The sequence below is a fragment of the Cydia pomonella genome, chromosome 5 (genome assembly GCF_033807575.1).
Source record: "Cydia pomonella isolate Wapato2018A chromosome 5, ilCydPomo1, whole genome shotgun sequence".
Classification (NCBI taxonomy): domain Eukaryota; kingdom Metazoa; phylum Arthropoda; class Insecta; order Lepidoptera; family Tortricidae; genus Cydia; species Cydia pomonella.
In genome coordinates, this window is record NC_084707.1 from 18,194,019 (window position 1) to 18,213,885 (window position 19,867).

A 19,867-nucleotide genomic window follows, 5' to 3' on the forward strand; every position below is an offset into this window, starting at 1 on the left:
ACAGTTGACAGCCTACTTACCTTAACATAGTAGTTAACCTACCAACTAACCAATATTTCTTAAAACGGGGATATCGCAAAATAATAGTTTTTAGGGTTCCGTACCCAAAGGGTCAAACGGGACCCTATTACTGAGACTTCGCTGTCCGTCCGTCACCAGGCTGTATCTCATGAACCGTGATAGCTAGACAGTTGAAATTTTTACAGATGATGTATTTCAGTTGTCGCTATAACAACAAATACTAAAAACAGAACAAAATAAATATTTAAGGGGGGCTCCCATATAACAAACAATTTTTTTTGCAGTTTTTATAAATAATGGTACGGAACCCTTCGTGCGCGAGTTCGTTTCGAACTTGCCCGGTTTTTATATTAAAATTTTACGTTTTAAACAAAGGCAAATAAATTCCATTAAAAAAATCACACACAAACTAGACTTGATTGGCAAGGGCAGATTCCAACCAAAAGTTTTGGCTTGATAAAAAAAAGCCGCCTGTTTTTCATTTATTTTCAGTTGTATAGGTTGGTCCATAAATAAGTCAACAATTGAATCAGCCGTTATATTTGTTTAAGTGGGAATGGAAAAATACAGGGTACATCAGAAAGAGTAGCCATTGAGGATTTAGTAGCATTTGCCAGAGAACAACTAGCTTTTTGTGCACATGATTTTTTAGCCCAGGTGAGTATAACATTTTTCATCACACTTGCTCGGAAAAGATCTTATTTCATGCAGATGTACTGTATGACAAAGGCCTATATTGTTCCCGAGGGAGTTATGGATTCTGAAAAAAAGTGTACCTAACTCCCAGTTCGTTTTTAGGGTACCGTACCCAAAGGGTCAAACGGGACCCTATTACTGAGACTCCGCTGTCCGTCTGTCACCAGGCTGTATCTCATGAACTGTGATAGTTAGCCAGTTGAAATTTCTACAGATTATGTATTTCTGTTGCCGCTATAACAACAAATACTCATAAAAACAGAATCAAATAAAGCATAGTTAATTGGTACGCACCAGAAGATTGTTATTTTTTTTTAAGTTAATAAAATAAGAAAGTTATTAATGGTTAATTTTAAATAGTAAATGTATTTAGCTTTTTTTTTTCATGATTGCCCAGTAGTTTTTAATAGATCGAAATTGGGGACAATTCGGAGGATTCATCTCGCGGGGTATGTAATTGGCCTGATTATTAGCATACCATGCCCTAAACTTTTTTTGAGTAGTGGCAGCTGGCTAAATCTGGCCAACATTTCACAGGACCGTTATGGGTTCTAATAAATGGCAATACTCATTTCTCTAAGCACTCTTTAATATAAAGGTCCGACTTCATCGTTGACTATGTTATAAAACTTTTCGTCTTACAGCCACAATTATAAATTCTTTGCCATATCATATGTTTTTTTGTGAACTTGTCAAGTTTCACGAACTTATATTTTTCGGGTAAATTACCTCTATTGTTGGCCATATAAAACTTCAAACCGAGTAGTTGATCGAGTTTTACATACGTCTTGTCGTCCAACAACAAGCAACCTTCGAATTTTGTCAATACTGGATCATACAATAGTCGAGCTAGTGTTTTAGCTTGTCGGATCTCTTTAACAGTCCGATTTGGCTGTTTTATTGCTCGATGGCTCTTATAGCCACCTCTGAGGTGAATCATCTTTATCATTCTAGAAGTTTCTTTGAATTTTTGGGATAAATCGTAATTAAAACGTCCTGAATTTTGTTTGAGTAACCTTGGGACTTTTTTCCCAAAATCTTGTTATTTGTTCCAGACCTCCGATTAGTTTTTATTTTCCTGTCGGCTGATAGTCTCCTTGTAACGTTTTATGACCCTACAAATACTAGCTTTTAGCATCTTAAGCGACTTAGCTGTCTTTGTCCGGGATCGATAAGAATTTTCGAAAGCATTTTTGCACGATCAATCTCCTGTTCTCAGCTTTCATGGTCAAAAACTTTAAAATGCATAAAGCTTGGAAAATTACATTTTCACCATTAATACTTTGAAGGTTGATGATTGAAGTGTAATTGTCAATTTTTTTTCCGCCATGGAATTATTATTTTTTAAACATTGCTAATTATGTGCCAATTCTATATGAACTAAGCTTTAAATATTTCTTTCCAATCTCGAGGTTCTCATCCAATCACCGAAGTTAAGCAACGTCGGGCGGGGTCAGTACTTGGATGGGTGACCGTTTTTATAGATAATGGTACGGAACCCTTCCTGTGCGAGTCCGACTCGCACTTAGCCGATTTTTTTTAAATTGTGTCACTACAAATTCATGCAGTCCAAGTAGGTATAAATAAGTTTTACTTTTAAAATACAGACTTTTATAATACATATATTTTAATTGTTTATGTAAAAAAATATTTAATTTGATTAATTTAACTGGATGCCGGATAAGGTACAGACTTCAATGCCTAACCTGTCAACAAATGTCAATATGGCGGACGAATGTTTGAAATGTCACCGTATTTAAGAATTATTTTGTGTGTAACTCCGGGGGTAAGAATATTGCAATCTCGTGTTTTTAATGTTCTCCAGCGTGCGGTTGTCGTGCATCTCGGGTGATTCCCACTAGTTACCACCAAGTTGTTACCAGTGGTAACTACTGGGATTTTTTTTCCCACCTTTTACCACTGGTAACTACTGGGGAAAAAAATCCCACTAGTTACCACCAACTCGGTTTGGTGGTAGCTACTGGGAATTTTTTTCCCAGTAGTTACCACTGGCTAAGGTCCGACCGAGATCTCGGTCTCAGTCTCGGTCTCGGCATTCTCGGCCAAAAATCGAGCCGAGATCTCGGTCTCGGTTCTCGGCCGAAATTGGCCGAGATTCCTGCCGAGACCGAGACTAGGCAATGAGCTAGCCATTGGTGAATTTGAATTTACCGCGCACGAGCGTCCGTTTCTAAGCCACCCGTTGGTTGCATCGCCCGGTTGATCTGACTTTTTTGGTGATTGTGATTGGTTTCGTACCTACATTTTAGGCCAATTACTTATCAAATACTACCTGTTGGAATCGGACAGGCGCGGTTGCAAGTAATGACTTGTTAATTTGGTTCTTTTCGTTTTGAGGTTGTTGTTATTGCGGAAGAGTTAATAAATGAGTGTATATTGTTATCGAATGGAACTTAAATTAACTTGATGTGAGTGGAAGATGACACTGGATATTTTGATACTTAATATATTTGTGTTTACGGGAAAAAGCATAGCAGTAGGTGAGTACAATACGATACCGGTGGCGGATTACTGTTGTGGAAAATTAGACATAATTTCGTGCGAACTTTGCGGATGCTATTCAATACAATTTTGAGGAAACTCGCGATGTGGTTGTTGGGATGTTGGGTCATAGGTTGGTTTTCATTTGATGTGGCTTATGTGGCCAGCGAACAACTTTTTAGTAAGGCTGGCCAGTTAAACGACGAGCGACATCACAGTTTAACGGACCGTAACGCTGAAAAATTGCCTTTTTTGGGTTATAATATAGAACTGTTTCATTTTAATCATTGTTATTGTACCTCTTTTTGTGCACATCCGTACTGAAAAATCCGGCCAAGTGCTTGTCGGACCACGCATAATGGAAGGTTCCCTACCTTCATACAATACAAAAAGCCGTACAAGCAAAAGAGCGTATGTTGGTGGCACTTACATCGCGTCGTTTTAATCAGAAGATCAGATGATTAAGCTTTTATTATTTAAATATTTTCCGATTTGTTGCTCTCCCGGTTCAAAAGTTAGAGCTATGCCGATCCGTTGGGCGAGGAAGGAGCCAGCCCTACGGTCCCCCGTGACATCAATGATTTTTTTTGAAAGTTTACCGAATTAATTTATGAGCGCTTGGGTACCACGGTCCTAGAGTTTCGCCTGCAAAAGCCACAAATATATGCCGGTCAGTGAGCCAGCCTTATGGGAACCCTTCCACAGGGCTCTGACCTGGGTGATCTAGCTTAATATAAACATATTGGGCTAGGTCACTCATGTTATGGTTTTTTTTTTAGGTTTTAATTCTAAGTTTGTTTTTATTTAAATGTATAGTTGATAATTAAAAGTTAGAGGGGTTACACATTATTTTTGGCTATCGGAGTGATTATTTCCAAAATATTTAATCAAAAAACGTTTTTAGCAATGTTGTTATTTTTAAAGACCTATCTAATGATGTGCCACATGTTACTTTTATTTGAATTTTTACTTTTAGTTACATGTATGGAGTGCCCCCTTGATTTTTTTTTTCTAAAATGCTAAGTAGCGATTCACATAATACACCTACGTTCCAAATTCGTAATAAAATATATCGTATAGTTTTCGAGTAAAATGTCATACGGACAAACAGACAGAGGTGACGAAACTACAAGGGTTTCGTTTTTACGGAAGCCCAAAAATACTATTTAATAGCGCTAAGAATTGATTATGATAATTTTTTTCTGATAAATCGTTGAATTTCGAATATTGAAACATTTTTAGTGCAAAATTCGTGTTTTTTCTTCTATTTTATAAATTCTCGGTCTCGGTCTCGGCCGAGAATGCCATTGAATCTCGGTCTCGGTCTCGTTCTCGGCCGAAACCCAAAAAGCGTTATCGGTCGGACCTTAACACTGGCAAAAGGTGGGTTTTTCTTTTTTCCTAATAGTTACCACCGAAATTTGGTTAGCATTCAATAGTAATAAAAACAGTTTAAATAGAGTGCTTTAATTAATAATTAGTTAAAAGTTCAATTAATTATAAGTCGATTAGTGTTTCAGTAAACTGCCTTAAAAGTGATAAAAAAATCGGTCTTTGACTGATTTGTTTGTTCGTTCGTATAATTGTGACGTTATTTATTGAAAGGGACTTATTGTCGATGGCGCTTACGCCATTATCAACGATGCTCCTATATAAATACATCGCTGCGCTACGTAGCGTAGCGTAAGCGCCCTTAACAAAAGATCCAGGTTTCATAGATAACGTCACAATTAATTCAATTTACAATTAATAAAATAAAAACATATAATCTAATAATTAATATAATGTAATAATTCCAAATAAAACAAAATAAAATATTTATTATACGTAAAAATAAATCTTAATATTATTTTAACAAAAAACTGATTCAATTGCTATCGGCGCGTAGCGATTAAAAGATAACACGTAATATAACTCCATGCATGTTGTAGAACTGTTATCGCCTACTACCGGGCGAGCTCGGCGGACATGTTGACCGCTCAGACCAACCAGTATAAACGTGTATCTGGCGCGCTCTCTTTACCAATGTCTCGGTCACGTTACGCTGGACTGCGCGACAGATCTGTCCGCCCGCGCTCGCGCGATGTCAATTTCAGGGTTATTCCCACTGGTTACCACCAAGTTGTTACCAGTGGTAACTACTGGGAATTTTTTACTACTGATAAAAGGTAGGATTTTTTTTTTCCAGTAGTTACCACCAAAATTTGTTTAGCATTCAATACTAATAAAAACAGTATAAATATAGAGTTCCTTAATCAATAATTAATTAAACATCGAATTAATTATAAGTTAATTAGTTATTCCTTTCATTATAAGTCGATTACTATTTCAGTAAACTGCTTTAAAGTGATAAAAAAATCGATTTTAGACTGATTTATTTGTTCGTTCGTATAATTGTGACGTTATTTATTGAAAATGACTTTATTGTCGAGGGCGCTGACGCCATTACCAACGATGCTCCTATATAAATACAACGCTGCGCTACGCAGTGAGGCGTTAGCGTACTTGACAAAAGCTAACCAAATTTTGGTGGTAACTACTGGGAAAAAAGATCCCACCTTTTACCAGTGGTAACTACTGGGAAAAAAAATCCCAGTAGTTACCAGTGGTAAAAGGTGGGAAAAAGAATCCCAGTAGTTACCACTGGTGACAACTTGGTGGTAACTAGTGGGAATAACCCCAATTTCACTGTACTGTATTTTTGCTTACCAGTTGCCAATTCACACAGTACGTACGTACCCCCTTTTTCTTACAGAAATAAATACGTTTTTTTTTAAATATATTTTTGGCTATTCGTGCACTATGTAAATAATGTATATTTTGATTGCTTGTATTTCTGTATTTCTATGTAAGTGCACTGTAATATTCTTTAAGAGAAATAAATTCTAATTTTATCCGAAACTTAATTTCTCTCTTAATAATTTTTTTCGTTTTTTTTGCACTTGCAACGGTATTAATATTTATGATCAATTTTAAGGCAGTTTACTGAAACACTAATCGACTTATAAATAAACTAATAATCAATTAACTTATAATTAATTGGACTTTTAATTAAGTAATTATTAATTAAAGCACTCCCTATTTATATTGTTTTTATTAGTATTTAACGCTAACCAAATCCTTTTGTCCGTCACGAAAATTGGTTTAGAAATGCGACCTGTAGAGTAGAATAGATGGACTACTTATACGAATCAATGTTTGCCTAACAGGCCAATTCTAACGTACACTGATGTCATTAGCATCTAAAAGATGCCATTCAGTTATTGTATTGTGCATTTCGCTCGTACTTCGTACATGTATTGGCGTAAGTGAGACGCATGATAACTAAATAAAATGGTTCATATACATTTCATACTTACATAATTCGTGCAGTCTGGTGTCAGTATTGCAGCGCGACAATATTGCCGACTGAATTACTGTATCAAATGTCAAAATTGGTGCTGCTGCCCGCAATTTTGACATTTGCGTCAGTAATGCAGTCTCTCTAAATACCGCAAAACAAAGTAGGTATATAGCAAGCTGTTCAATGTACAATTATGCGGCTCCTGACTGGTAATGTACCTGCTGCATTTTTGTAGACAAGATCTATAGCAGGCATCGCCGGCTGTTAGTAATCTATTTATACCAAAATTGTCTAAAATAGTGCAACGAGCCATACCGTAACTTTCTGCCGCAACAGCCACCCCGAAACATTGCTGCCGGGGACGGGGATGAGCTATGATATTCATTTTAGTAATTAAAGCAATATAACATATATTTACGTTAAAACTTCTGTTCCTAAAATAATATCATTATTCCGATCTACAAGGACGTCTGTATAGAAAAGCGAAAGTTGATAAATTAATCTACGTGCAAAAACTGCTCCGAAAAATTCTGAACATGCACCACCATTGCACCCATTTTCGCCTGCGCAACTGTCCGTCTCCTTGAACTTAACGGGCTGAAAAAAGTTCAGACAAAAAACTGAAAAGTAAACGCTTAGCTCGCGCTTCGCGCTCGCTTGATTAACAACCATACGGCATTTAAATACAAAAAAAAATTATACAAAAAGTTACATTTCAGGGGATAGATCCAGGGACCTCCCTCTTCCAATTACAAAGCTTATCAATCAAAAATAGAAAATTAAAGTGCAAAAAAAATAAGAAAATAATTCATTACTCGGGGATGGAACCCGAAACCTCGTGATTAAGCGAGCGTATACCAAATGAGCCACGAATGACCATACGTAACATGGTAAAATTAGACTACTTATTCTCGAGTAAAACCTAAATATCTAAATACCCCCTAAATCAGCGTTCTAATATATCTGAATTTTTCGGAAATCACTCTGTAAACATGTCTCACAAGGAAGAAACTCTTATGATATGGATACGGCTATTTGTTTAGGCGCGACGTACCATGACTCCGCCATTTTGAAAAATTTCCAAAAACTGGATCGACAAAAAAATCTATTTAATCATAGAATATGGTCACAAAATTTCACGCGAATCGGTTGAGAATTGCGACCAGTACCCCTAGTGTAAATAAATTCGATTTTGAAACGTGACGTACGCTAGGCTTCGGTCAACTACAGAATGAGAGATGAATATCATTATCTCATTCTAACAAATAGCTTTGCCTCTACTTATGTAAATTTTCTATGTATTTAAGTATTTATAAATATTTATATATTATATATATCGTTGTATAAGTACCCTCAACACAAGCCTTATTGAGCTTACTGTGGGACTTAGTTTATTTGTGTAATTATAATAATAAAATACTTTATTGTGCACTACATACAAAAATACCTGTTACAAACAAAACAAGTGGGAGTCGGACTCGCCCATGAAGGGTTCCGTACCATTTATGACGTGTTAACAAAAACTACTTACTAGATCTCGTTCAAACCAATTTTCGGTGGAAGTCTGCATGGCAATGTATATCATATATTAGAAGTTACGGGGGGGGGGGGGGACACACATTTTACCACTTTGGAAGTGTCTCTCGCGCAAACTATTCAGTTTAGAAAAAAAAAATATTAGAAACCTCAATATCATTTTTAAAGACCTATCCGTAGATACCCCACACGTATGGGCACTTATCGCTAAAAAGCGACCTCTTCCAGACAACCTTCAGATAGCGATTCAGTGGCTAGAAATACAGTTATTGGGCAGTGCAAAACTACATAAGTCTAAAGTTTATAAAATAAGTAAATAGAAACTACAAACAATGAGAAATAAACTACATATATTATATAGGCAACAATAATACACTACATATACCTACACTAAATACGTAAATACATAATGAGAAATCAAGCAAGAGAAAAATAACGACCAGGTAAGAAAAAGATATGAGTGAAAGGAGCATGACTAAGAGAGAGATAAATAGTGTTCTTTTAGACGTTTTTTTAAAAATTATGTCCTATAATATTTATTTATTTATTTTATTTATTAAATGTATCTTAGGCCTTAGATTTTAAAAGTTGACTTATTTCTCGACCAACCTGTATATCGTTACCTGGCATACCATAACAGTGTAATTGACCGAGAGTCTCCGTTTCAGCTTGGACAAAAATGCTTTCGAGTTATATCAGGATGTTCTCATCTACAGGTTGATTTCTTCATTTCTCAACCCATTCTCGTGAAATTTTGTGATCAGGTTGTAAAATTAAATAGATTTTTTTTGTCGATTTAGTTTTCAGAGTTTTTTTCAGGTTAGGTAGTATTAATATACATTTTTTCTGTTGTATCGTTTTTTGGAAAATGTTCAAAGTTGTATAACGTTGCATGAAAGACCAAGGATTTTTTTTATCCTTTCTAATTTCCTGGCTTTACGCTCCGTCTTAAATATCACACTTTCTTTCTAGTAACACGACGGTTGGTCAAACTATAATATTCTAAACTAATGGCAATCGCGACAAGAAGGATGGCACTTCTTCCGTTTGACGCGACACCGGCAGCCGCCGCTCGTATCGCCGCGGCCGCGCGGGCCCCAGCGCCGGCCGCGCGTGGCCCAACAGATCTCCGTCTTACAGGCCGTACACTTGATCCAGTCGCACCCCAACTGCTTTGTTATAATTACACTACATTGTGGACACTGCATTGCTTCTCCGCGCGACAGCAAGCTATCGAGGTATGTTTTTGTCTTTTCGTCAGATTTTTGCTTGGCGAGATGCTCTTCGCAAGTTTCATTCTCGTGAATCGCCTGTAAGAAAATGGATAACTACTTACTTTGCTGTGGTGTAGTCCAGTTCTAAGTATTTAAGATAAATCTTTCAATTACTAACAACAAACAAATAATCCAGATGTAAATTATTTACCTACTGAATGAAATAGGTAAAGGTAACTAGTGTTTCAAAGTTGATGCTCTGGATAAGATTGACACTGATAGAATTATGACCTCATAGTCCTCAGACATTTAAATTTACTTTGGTTGATGTATGTACCGTATTATCAATACTGGTGAACAGTAGGTACGAAATATTTATCTTATTTTAAAATACCTGACAGATAACGCAGTTTATGACATCGCAAACAGGGCAGAGAAACCTTGTAACATCTGGATCACACATCGCCCACCCCTGGCAGTCGGCGGTTCGACAATGAAATGCGTTTCGAGCGCCGCTCTCCGCGGCAGCCAGCCCTTTCGCCAGCCATCGCTCATATTCCTCTGGAGATACAAGTGCGCGGATTTCCCGCTCCTCCAGAAACCCAGGGCATCCCATGGCGGGGCATGAAACTGCTGGCTCTTCGGAGTGCTTCACGACATCTGAGAGGCACTCTTTGCAAAACGCGTGAACGCATTCTCTAAGAACCACCCCTTGACCAGGTTGATAATTGTCCATGCACACTCCACACTCTATCTCTTCAGCATTTAAAACCAGCGCGCGCTGCTCTAAAAGGACTAACTCGGCATACACATCGCTTGCCTCATTTTCCACATTTGCTTGGATTACGTTCTGATTTATGTCTTCGACATACTTGTCAATTGCCTTAGTCTCCTCGATTACTTGGTTTAAGTCTTGATTTGCTTCTGTATCTAAATCTATGTATACCATGTTATTTTGTGCTACTGACGACGAATCTTCTAGACGTGAAACTGCGGGCATCACATCTTCCCCGTTTGACTGGTGCACGTTATGGTTTTTGCCTTCTGTCGAAATCTTTATATATATGGTACCATTCGTAGCTGTCGAGGACGAACCCACGAGCAAATCCGTGTGGCTTATTAATTCTAGAAAGAAAAAATACCATTAAACTTTACGTAAAACCGAGTATGATAACCGAAGCGGATCCATTGATCCTATCGGATACCTATTTGACTTTAAGCAAAAGTATAACCTATTTATATATATATACTTACTAATAGTAAGTTAAGTTTATGACAAACTGAAGAGAAAACATAATCCAAAGCTTTGACAAAACAATTATTGTGTCTAGTAATTGTCTCTTTGACCTTAGTGATCTTACGCCAGGCAATGACTGTAAGGGATATAGAAAAAGGTGGGCTCGTGTTTAAATTTGGCTACCTTATTGATAACGACATAGGTACTGTGAAGGTTGGAAACCTTCACAGTTTTTTTTTTAAATAACTAGCAGCAGTTATAGATTTGAATTCAGAACTATCACCGTGCCAGATAAAGCATTCGGAAGGTGGTAACCATCAGAAGTAGTCGATGTGTGATTTTGCTAAAAAAAGAAAAAAATATATAATGTCAGAAATCTACGTCTGCGTTTTTATTCGCTACCATAGTTCGACCGTATCCTTCGTTACAGTACATACCAAACCCAAAAACCAACACGACACCAGGTAGTAGATCTAGTCAACAAGTCAATAAGACAAAATACTACGGATATTTTAATTAACTTTCACTAAAACTTTTGAATACACTAAGTTCACAAATGCGTTTTTTAAAAGCAGATGATAAAATTACTAACCTGGCTGACGTAGGGTTCTCGTGACAGGTTGTGACCCACAGCACACACAGTCCTGTTTACTGGTGTCTATTTGGCTCTGTGCACTGGCCGAGCTACCGGGTCCCGGCTCTAAAAGGGCGCTGGCAGTGCCACTCGCCTTCGGGCACTCAATGGCGTTGTGACCCCCCTCCCCGCAACGATAACAAATCTCAGGCATCACATCCATTGGCGTACTGGACGTTGCCGTAGCCGTCTTTGGTTTCGTGCTCTTACGCTTCCTGGCCGGCCGTTCAATAGAAATAGTACTATTAACTAATTTAAGTTTAAGTATATTTTTATCCGACTTTGGTTGTAATTCATAACAACTGGGCGCAACGTCCAGAGGCTTACTTGACGTTGCAGTAGCCTTCTTAGGTTTCGTGTTATTGCGTTTTCTAGCAGGGCGTTGAATAGAAACTCTTTTAACTCGTTTTTCCGGGGTTAGGTCATTATTTTCATCCGGATCTGGTTGTAGTTTATGTTTCAAATAAGAAAATCCTGACAACTCCTGGACAAGTTTCTCGCGTGTCATTATATTTGTCATATGAGCCATCCTCTGAACTCTGCTGTCAAATCGGGAAATGTGAGCTAACACAAAAGAAACTGCCATTTGTTCTGGTGTTAAATCCTTCCATCTTGTTAGAAATGAGTTCACTATCCGGCTGGCGTAAGCTGCGTAGGATTCTTCTTCCTTAGGGCGGCTGTTGTTAATACTTATCATTGTTGCCGCGCATGTATTCTCGGAATCGTAACACGCGAGAAAATTAAATTTAAATTCGTCCCAGGTGATGCCGTCATATGTCAACTGGGGTAGCCAGGTCGAGGCGCTGCCCTTTAATGATTTGCTCAGGGCAATGAGGAGGGCACCACCTTGAAGCGGGTATTCACCGAGGCAAATATCAACCACTTTGCACCATGCCACCGCATCTGCTCCCTCTTCTTCGGGATTAAATTCGGGCAATGTAATGGACTCTGCAGACTGTGATCCTCTGCCAACATTAGGAGGCGGCTCATTAATCATACGCATTAATTCCATCATCTGGGCGTTTTGAGTTTGAATCAACAATTGCCATTGCTCATTTGATCTATTAATCGCATCGTCTGAAGCCCTCGGGTACCCCGCTGTTGAAGTCGAGTCTTCAAGTTGAGCGTTATGCGCTTGTGGCAGCTCTTCGACCTTATCATCTATCGTGTCGGGTGCCATTATTCTACCTAGACAAAAATAAAATAAAACCTTTATTTTGAAATGACTTCATGGTCTATCTCATTTATTAGGTGAGTAATTTAAACACAATGTGATTTCGTAAAACACCGATTTCGATAACGACACTTTTCTAACTCGAGGGATGAGCGGCGAATGGGTTAAATCCGATAATCGAGTATGTGTGCGTGAGAAACCAGCTTGCCATTTTACACGATCTTGCGCCGAATGACGGCCTCTACCTACCTGAAGGAACTGTCATATACGAGGGTAGGATGATTTTAAGTAATTAGCCTAAAGGCCGCTCCACATTCTGGGCAAATCTGCCGGGACATTTGCCGAGACTGCGCCAAACCGAGAGCGTCCCTCCACATTCCCACCTTGTGCAGTTGTGGACATGTTGGAAACAGGGGCGGATTAAGAAGGCGCGGGGCCCTTAGCACAATAGCTTGCGGGGCCCCCTGGTTTGAAAAAAAATATGATTAAGTGCGAGTCGGACTCGCACCCCGAGGATTCAGTACCATCACAACATTTTTACGCTGTCTTAATCTTTTTCGACTCGTTCTCGATTAGTTTTTAACATGGTATGCAGTGTATTTTTTAGGGTTTCGTAGTCACCTGGAAACTCTTATAGTTTCGCCATGTCCGTCTGTCCGAGAGTTTGCTCCGCGATCGTTAGTGCTAGATAGCCGTAATTGGGCATGGATACATAAATCACGCATTGCGACAGAACGATGAAATAAAAACTATAAAAAAATTAGGGTACCTCCCATACAAAATGTTTTTCTTAGTTTTTTTTTTTTTGCTTTGACCCTATAGTGTGGCGTATGGTTGGATAAGGTCTTTCAAAACGAATAACGATCTTCAAAAAACCTTTTTTTATAAAGTTATTACTTTCGGAAATAATCGCTCCGAAAGAAAAAAAAATTTTTTTTTTAGCCATTATAAAAGTGCCTAATCTTAATGAAGTTGTTATTTTATCACAGTTCAATTCTTCTATATAGGGATATAGGTGTCCTCCTTACCTTCGGTTTTCATCACAAGATCAGCACGATAACATTGTATTGTCACCGATTTTTCCCTAGTAAGTGAATTTTTAACAACAAGTTTTGACAAATGGTCAAAAAAATAGTTTGCAGATTTTAAAACAACTTACCGAGTATTGCAAGTTAAATAAAAGCATGTAGGGATACTGTTTAACAATATCAATATTATTAAGTTTAATAAAAGCTTGTAAAAATAGGTGAAACGTGAGTCTGATCTAAGAAGTGGGAACTAATGGCTAAGTGAGCCAAAGAACAAGGACGAAGGCTGAGCCCCACAAGCTGAATATCCGGACCAAACGATTTCGTAGCGTTATAAAGAAAAATAGACATGATAATAATAATTGAACAATATTGTTACTGACTTACGAAAAAAATACATTGTAAATAAAATGTACAGGATCCGCGGAGTGGGAGTTCTACTAGAACCTGGCCGGTTCCGCGTGCCGAAATCGCTGATCAGGGTCGGTGCGCGGGGCCCCCCCTAGGCGCGGGGCCCTTAGCATATGCTTTTTCTGCTGTTCGGTTAATCCGCCACTGGTTGGAAACCTCTGTCGCTGCAGTATTATGCGCTTGCCAGCGGCCGACTGACGCAGATACGCGCGCAGCGAGTGTAGATGAATAGTTTAGCGCAAACACAAGATTTTACGAGACCTCTTTGATGTTAGGTCATTTCACCGACACGAAACGGAGACACAACAAAAATATACGCGAAACAATACGAACATAGAGGAATACTTAGTCTACACTCTCGTATCTTGTTGTTTTGTCAAGAATGTGGAGCCCGCTTAAGCCTACACGAGACCGGATTTGCCGAGATCGGGCGAAACCGAGAGCGTCCCACTACATTCTCGCCTTGCGCAGTCGTAGTTGGACTTTCATCCAAGATCTTCGAAACTTCTGTCTCTGTAATATTAGGCGTCGTAGCTTGTTACAATTACTTACTGATTCCCCTTGGAATAGGCGAAGGTATTGTTGGATGACTGCGATACATCGCAACGAAACGAAAAATAAATTATCTGCCATTATCCGTTATTTATTTAATCCCAATAGAACAAGAGTGTGGAGGGATAGTTTCAGGCAAACACGAAACTTCACGAGAGCCCTTTGATGGTTACCGACATTACCGACACGAAACGGAGAGACGAGAACACGAACCAATACGAACATAGACGTATTTGGCAAGTCCCGTGTAGATTTGTCAAGAATGTGGAGCGGGCATTAGCTATTGAAAAAGTTTGATATAAAAATTCTTCCTTTGTTTTTAAAATCGTGTCTCCCAGATTCCCTGTGTTCGAAATTTGAATTTGTTGGCGTGAACATTTTATCGGTTTTCAATACTCAATAGGACAACATCATGTTCCTTTTTTGTACAACAACCGTTTTTTTAATATGTCAAAAATATGCAAGCAACCTAACCAAATAAATAATAGTATTTCATACAATCGTGATATACCTAATAGAGAGCTTTTCAGTCGAGTACCGTGTTTAAGCAAAGAAGCTTACTGAGTTGCCTAAGTGAGGTACGAGATTGAAAACCTTAATTATATCACTATTGTATACAATACTTTTTCTACGAGTCATTGAAAATAATATTTTTTACACTATAAAACCTAAATAAGTAATGAAAATTGTTCTCTATCTAATCTTAATCAGTGGTGGGCAAACTTTTTTCATGGGGGCTAGAAAGTTTAAGAAATTTGAGAGGAGGGCTAGAATTGCAGCAAAACTGTATTATGACTTGCGATTATCGTGGGCCAATGCCATATACTAATTATTTCATAGGACCGTCGGCGGGCCGGATAAAAGCCTTTCGCGGGCCGGAGCCGGCCTGCGGGCCGTACTTTGCCCACCACTGATCTAAGTAGACAAAAACGGTGAGAGTCAGAATGGCGGGTGTACCTAAATAAAATCAAATGAAAAGCATACCATATTTTTGTACCTAATTTGTACTATATTTAGTACCTCGTTTAAAAAAAATTGTACCTCACGGTACTTAAAGTTATCATCAAAACAGGTCACCCGCCATCCTGACAGTCAGAATGGCGGGTGTACTTTATTACGCTATGATCCCGTGGTTATTGATAATTTCTATAAAAGCCAAATTTTTGTACCTTTTTTGTACCTTCACATTCAATTATAATATGAGCCATTTTATATGTGGTTTCCAAGTTTTACTCATTTTATATTTTGCTTGCTATTAAAATTTTGCAGGCGTTATAATTTTTCACGTTATCGATCCCATTTTTAAGAAAAACGCAATGGTACAATTATTTTAATTACGCCAGGATTTAGTACCTTTAATGTTTAATCTGTTAAGTTCAAATAACTCAGAAAATTATGTCTTAGAAAAGAGCAGGCGCAATTTCAAAGAAATCTTCCTAAGAAAAAATCATGCACTGTTCAAAATGTTCGTTTTTCACCGATTGTTGGGGATTAATCAAATAAAAGCCGCAAATTATGCGTGTTTTTCGGAATATTATTGTGATGAGACTGATGAGTTCTATACTTCTTTGGGGGATATCGATGATGTCCTTACTTTGCTGAACAATGCAAAGTACCATATATATTTCTTCTATGACTACGCCTAGTAGCTCTGTGAGATGTATTCCTGGCGATAAGATCGATATGCTTAAGCATGTAAAAAAAAAGAGACTTCGTTGAGTCACTTTCACAGCGTACTCACAATGGTCTTAAGCGCCATAGACCGTAATGGCACTTAAGTCCTTTACGCTATTTTTTTCCACCATATTGAACATTTTCCAAAAAAACAACCCTCAAACAGTAATACAAATTTTCATACCCTAGTTTAAGGAGTTGGGGGTAGGGATTGCAATTCGGTCCGGCGGATCCGGTAATCCGGGCGGATCCAGCACTTTTCAGGAGGTACCGGATCCAGCAAAATAAAACAAACGCCTCAATACAGCACGCGTACCTATAGGTATGAAGGTGAACAGAACAAAAAAACTAATGAAAAAGTCTAAAATATATATTAAGATAAAAGTTTATTTATTATGACAATGACTGGGAACAGAAGAGGATTTCTTTCTTCTTTCATGTTGGTGGCACAATATGACAATTACATAAATACTGTAATAGAAGGAAAAATTAAAGGATGGAGATGCCATGGAAGGCATTTGTAATTTATGCTAAAGAGAAGGTTAATGTTGTGTCATAATGTTGTGATAGGAGATTAAAACTAAACAAATGAGCAGGATTAAGTCGGCGGTACCGACTAGAGTTGGGCTTCATCCAATCTTATGCAATTTCCTTCGTCTCTTGGTACATGCTACTCTATGTCTACTCAATTCTTTATTTGATCCATGTAACTTTTCTTAGGGAGTCCCTTTCCACAATGGTTTTCAATCTTACACTCTATTATGTTTTGCATGAGATCGTCTTGTCATATTTTGTTCCCTATAATTTGCCCAATATACTTTTTGTAAATTAAAAAAAGTTCAATTTTTTTAAATCACACAGTCTGCTACTTTCTCAGACAAAAAAATGAGAGCAAGATAATATTGGAGCGCATTTAATATCATTTTGGTTAAAAGTAAGATATCTTCTTTTGTTACTAGAATGGATGTCAATGTTCGTTATTTTCGTTATTCGTATTCGCGGGCTGGGTTTCCGCAACTGGATGTCAATGTTACAAAGAACTCAATCAAAGAACGTTTCGAAAACTTTTCCTTTCAAGGAGTTCCAATTCGCACCCCACATCCCATCATCAGGCTTTGGAAACTAATCAAATTTATAATTGTAAACGAACATTAGAGCAGTTGTGAATGGTTAAATATAAGAAATGACCGATTTCATATTTTGTTTTTAAAGTGATATTGATATTGTAACACTTTTTACTACTAAGTTCTATTTTATTGTTGTTGTTGTTTTTTGTATTGTACAATTATTTTGAATGCAAATTAATTTTTATTGTTAAGAAGTTATTTATTAACTTCAAATTATAGATTTAGGAGGAATACATATTACGCAAAAAACTAGAAAGATATGTTATATAATTAACTTTAGTTTCCCTATACCTATCCGGATCCGGCCGGATTGAAAATCAATCTGGTTTGCAATCCCTAGTTGGGAGGGAAAAATTTCAGTTCTAGAAGTTTCAGTTTTTTGTGTTTTGTGTACTAATACTAGCTTACATACCAAATTTCAGCTTTCCATAACTTCAGGAACTAAGTGGTTTGATGACATCAGCAAATGAGTGAGTGAGTGAGTCAGTGAAGGAAATCTGTTTTTTTAGATGTCAATAAAATGAACCTTTTCATGTTTAATAGGTTCACTAATTACATCATATCTTACAATTTTAATAACTTTTAAGTGCTCTTTACTTACTATTATAATGACGTTTACCAAAACAAAGATAATGACCTACCAGATGTAAGCTTATTGGGCCTACTTGGACAATAATCAAAGAATGCACCGGAGCGGCGGTATTATCTTTCATATGGTATTTTTCATAAGAGTTCAAGAAGTGATTCATACCATCCCCCCTATTAGAAATGTATTTTGGAGTAATATGGGAAATATGATTTAGTTACGATTTGACTCAAAACAACAACAACAAACACAGCATATAAAAATGTTCATTCCTACAAACTGCAATATTGTTTTTCGATAGGTACAGAAAAAAAGGTTGTTAATAAAAATGTTGTTCAACTGGCCGGCTTCATAACCGGCGATTTATTTACCGTCTGCGCCAGGCCCAGAGACGCATAAGTTGAGTCAAACCGTTTAGCTAAAAACGGTTTGTGCGGTGGCCCGGCGTATAGTGTACGCTCGACGGGTCTTGGCCATGAATGAGTTAAGATGTAATATATATAATAGCTGTCCTAGTTCGAAAATTCCGAAACAGTGTTGTCGATGTTTATTATTTTGCACGACATTAAAATAAATTGTACAATGTTAACATGAGTTTAACCTAAAATTTGTTTCATGCACATAAAAAGTCTAAAAGAAATACTTAAGTTATATCAAGAATAAATTTTAATCTCCCTAAAATGAACTTACTTTGCTGGTTACTGAATTCGATTACTGTAAAATTAATTAATGCCCATATTATCAGTCCAAAATGACCCGAACAAAATAAAGTCAAAACAAAACAAATAACACAATTCAAAACATGAGCATATCAAAGAGCATATAATCACTACGTTTTAAGAGACGGGACTTCCATACTAGCGAGTGGACTCAGTTTGTTTCGCAAATCATTACCAAAATCTACGACAAAGAACTGTCAAGGAACCATAATACCAACATAACCGATTTAAATAGTGTAGTAAGCTACACGCTTGCGATTCTTATCGATATCGATAAAATGGGGAGGGTTGAAACATAGGCTCCTGTCTACAAATTTTGTACTCGAAATCAGGTTAGCATCGAGTCCACATGTAAGTTGTATGTTATATAGTGGATAGTTCTTTGAGTGGACTAATATCTGGTCGGGCTTAATGTGGACCCGAATTATTTTAATACAGTTTTTAAGTCGTTTTTTTATTTTATTTAAAGCTTTATTTTCATAATGTTCTGCACATACATGTTTCAATAAATGTTACTTTTCTATGGGAAGATGTATCGTCAGGTCTTCGTTCCCAACAAATTTGACCCACTGCCTGCATCTGAAAACATACAGCCTTGGACAAACATGACTTTATCTACAGTTTATATTCCAAGTATTTGCTGATGAGATGATCAACTGATTATTTAGCGCTAATATGCATCTATAAATCATGTTTTTCGGCATCCAGTTATCAACAACCCTTTATCAATGCTCTAACTTTTTATGTATTTATATGTCTGTTAATCATGAGAACCGGTCTGGCCTACTGGGCAGTAACCCTGCCTATGAAGCCGATGGTCCCAGGTTCAAATCCTGGTACGGGCATTTATTTGTGTATAAACATACAATTATCGATAGTTTTAGTACATCCCTAGTTCACAACTAAAAATAATATAAACTATTAAATGTTCGATGTGTTTAAAGCCTGCTGCACCAAAATAAGGTCAAAAGTATCTAAAGCAATATGTACCGGTCTTTATCCAAGGGAAATTTCGCCATAAAATCCCTTTTTTCGTGATTTTCTCGAGTGGCTCGTTTGCCACATATTTCACACTTAGTAAACCATTTTCTCGGTGGCATTATAACAAAGTCGCTCTTTACTCTGATCACGGTTCACTATTTTCAATATTTTCACTAAATAATAAAGAAATTGCACTAAATACCCGAACAAAACATTGAAGCCTTCATAACAAACAAAACAATTAGGCTGACAGTTGACTTGATGTAAACTTGACAGAATAAATAGCACTGACGTTTTATTTTTCTTCGTTGGCAAAGATTTGCGAAACAAGTTCCATACAAAACTTATTTTGTTCCTAGTTGCGTCAGCCTGGAGTATATCAGCAACAGGCTGACGCAACAAGGAACAATAAAAGTTTTGTATGGAGTTTGT

General features: G+C 37.4%; 1 protein-coding gene across 1 annotated transcript; it reads right to left on the reverse strand.

The window, feature by feature from the left end:
- Nucleotides 1–9,017: 9,017 nt before the first annotated feature.
- Nucleotides 9,018–19,061, reverse strand: LOC133517940 (uncharacterized). The gene is made up of 4 exons (XM_061851423.1): nt 18,426–19,061; nt 11,142–12,371; nt 9,707–10,437; nt 9,018–9,408 (listed from the first exon to the last, which is right to left on the reverse strand). Exons 2-4 carry the CDS (start codon nt 12,361–12,363, stop codon nt 9,106–9,108), a joined length of 2,256 nt encoding a protein of 751 aa, XP_061707407.1. The 5' UTR covers nt 12,364–12,371; nt 18,426–19,061; the 3' UTR covers nt 9,018–9,105.
- Nucleotides 19,062–19,867: the final 806 nt, after the last annotated feature.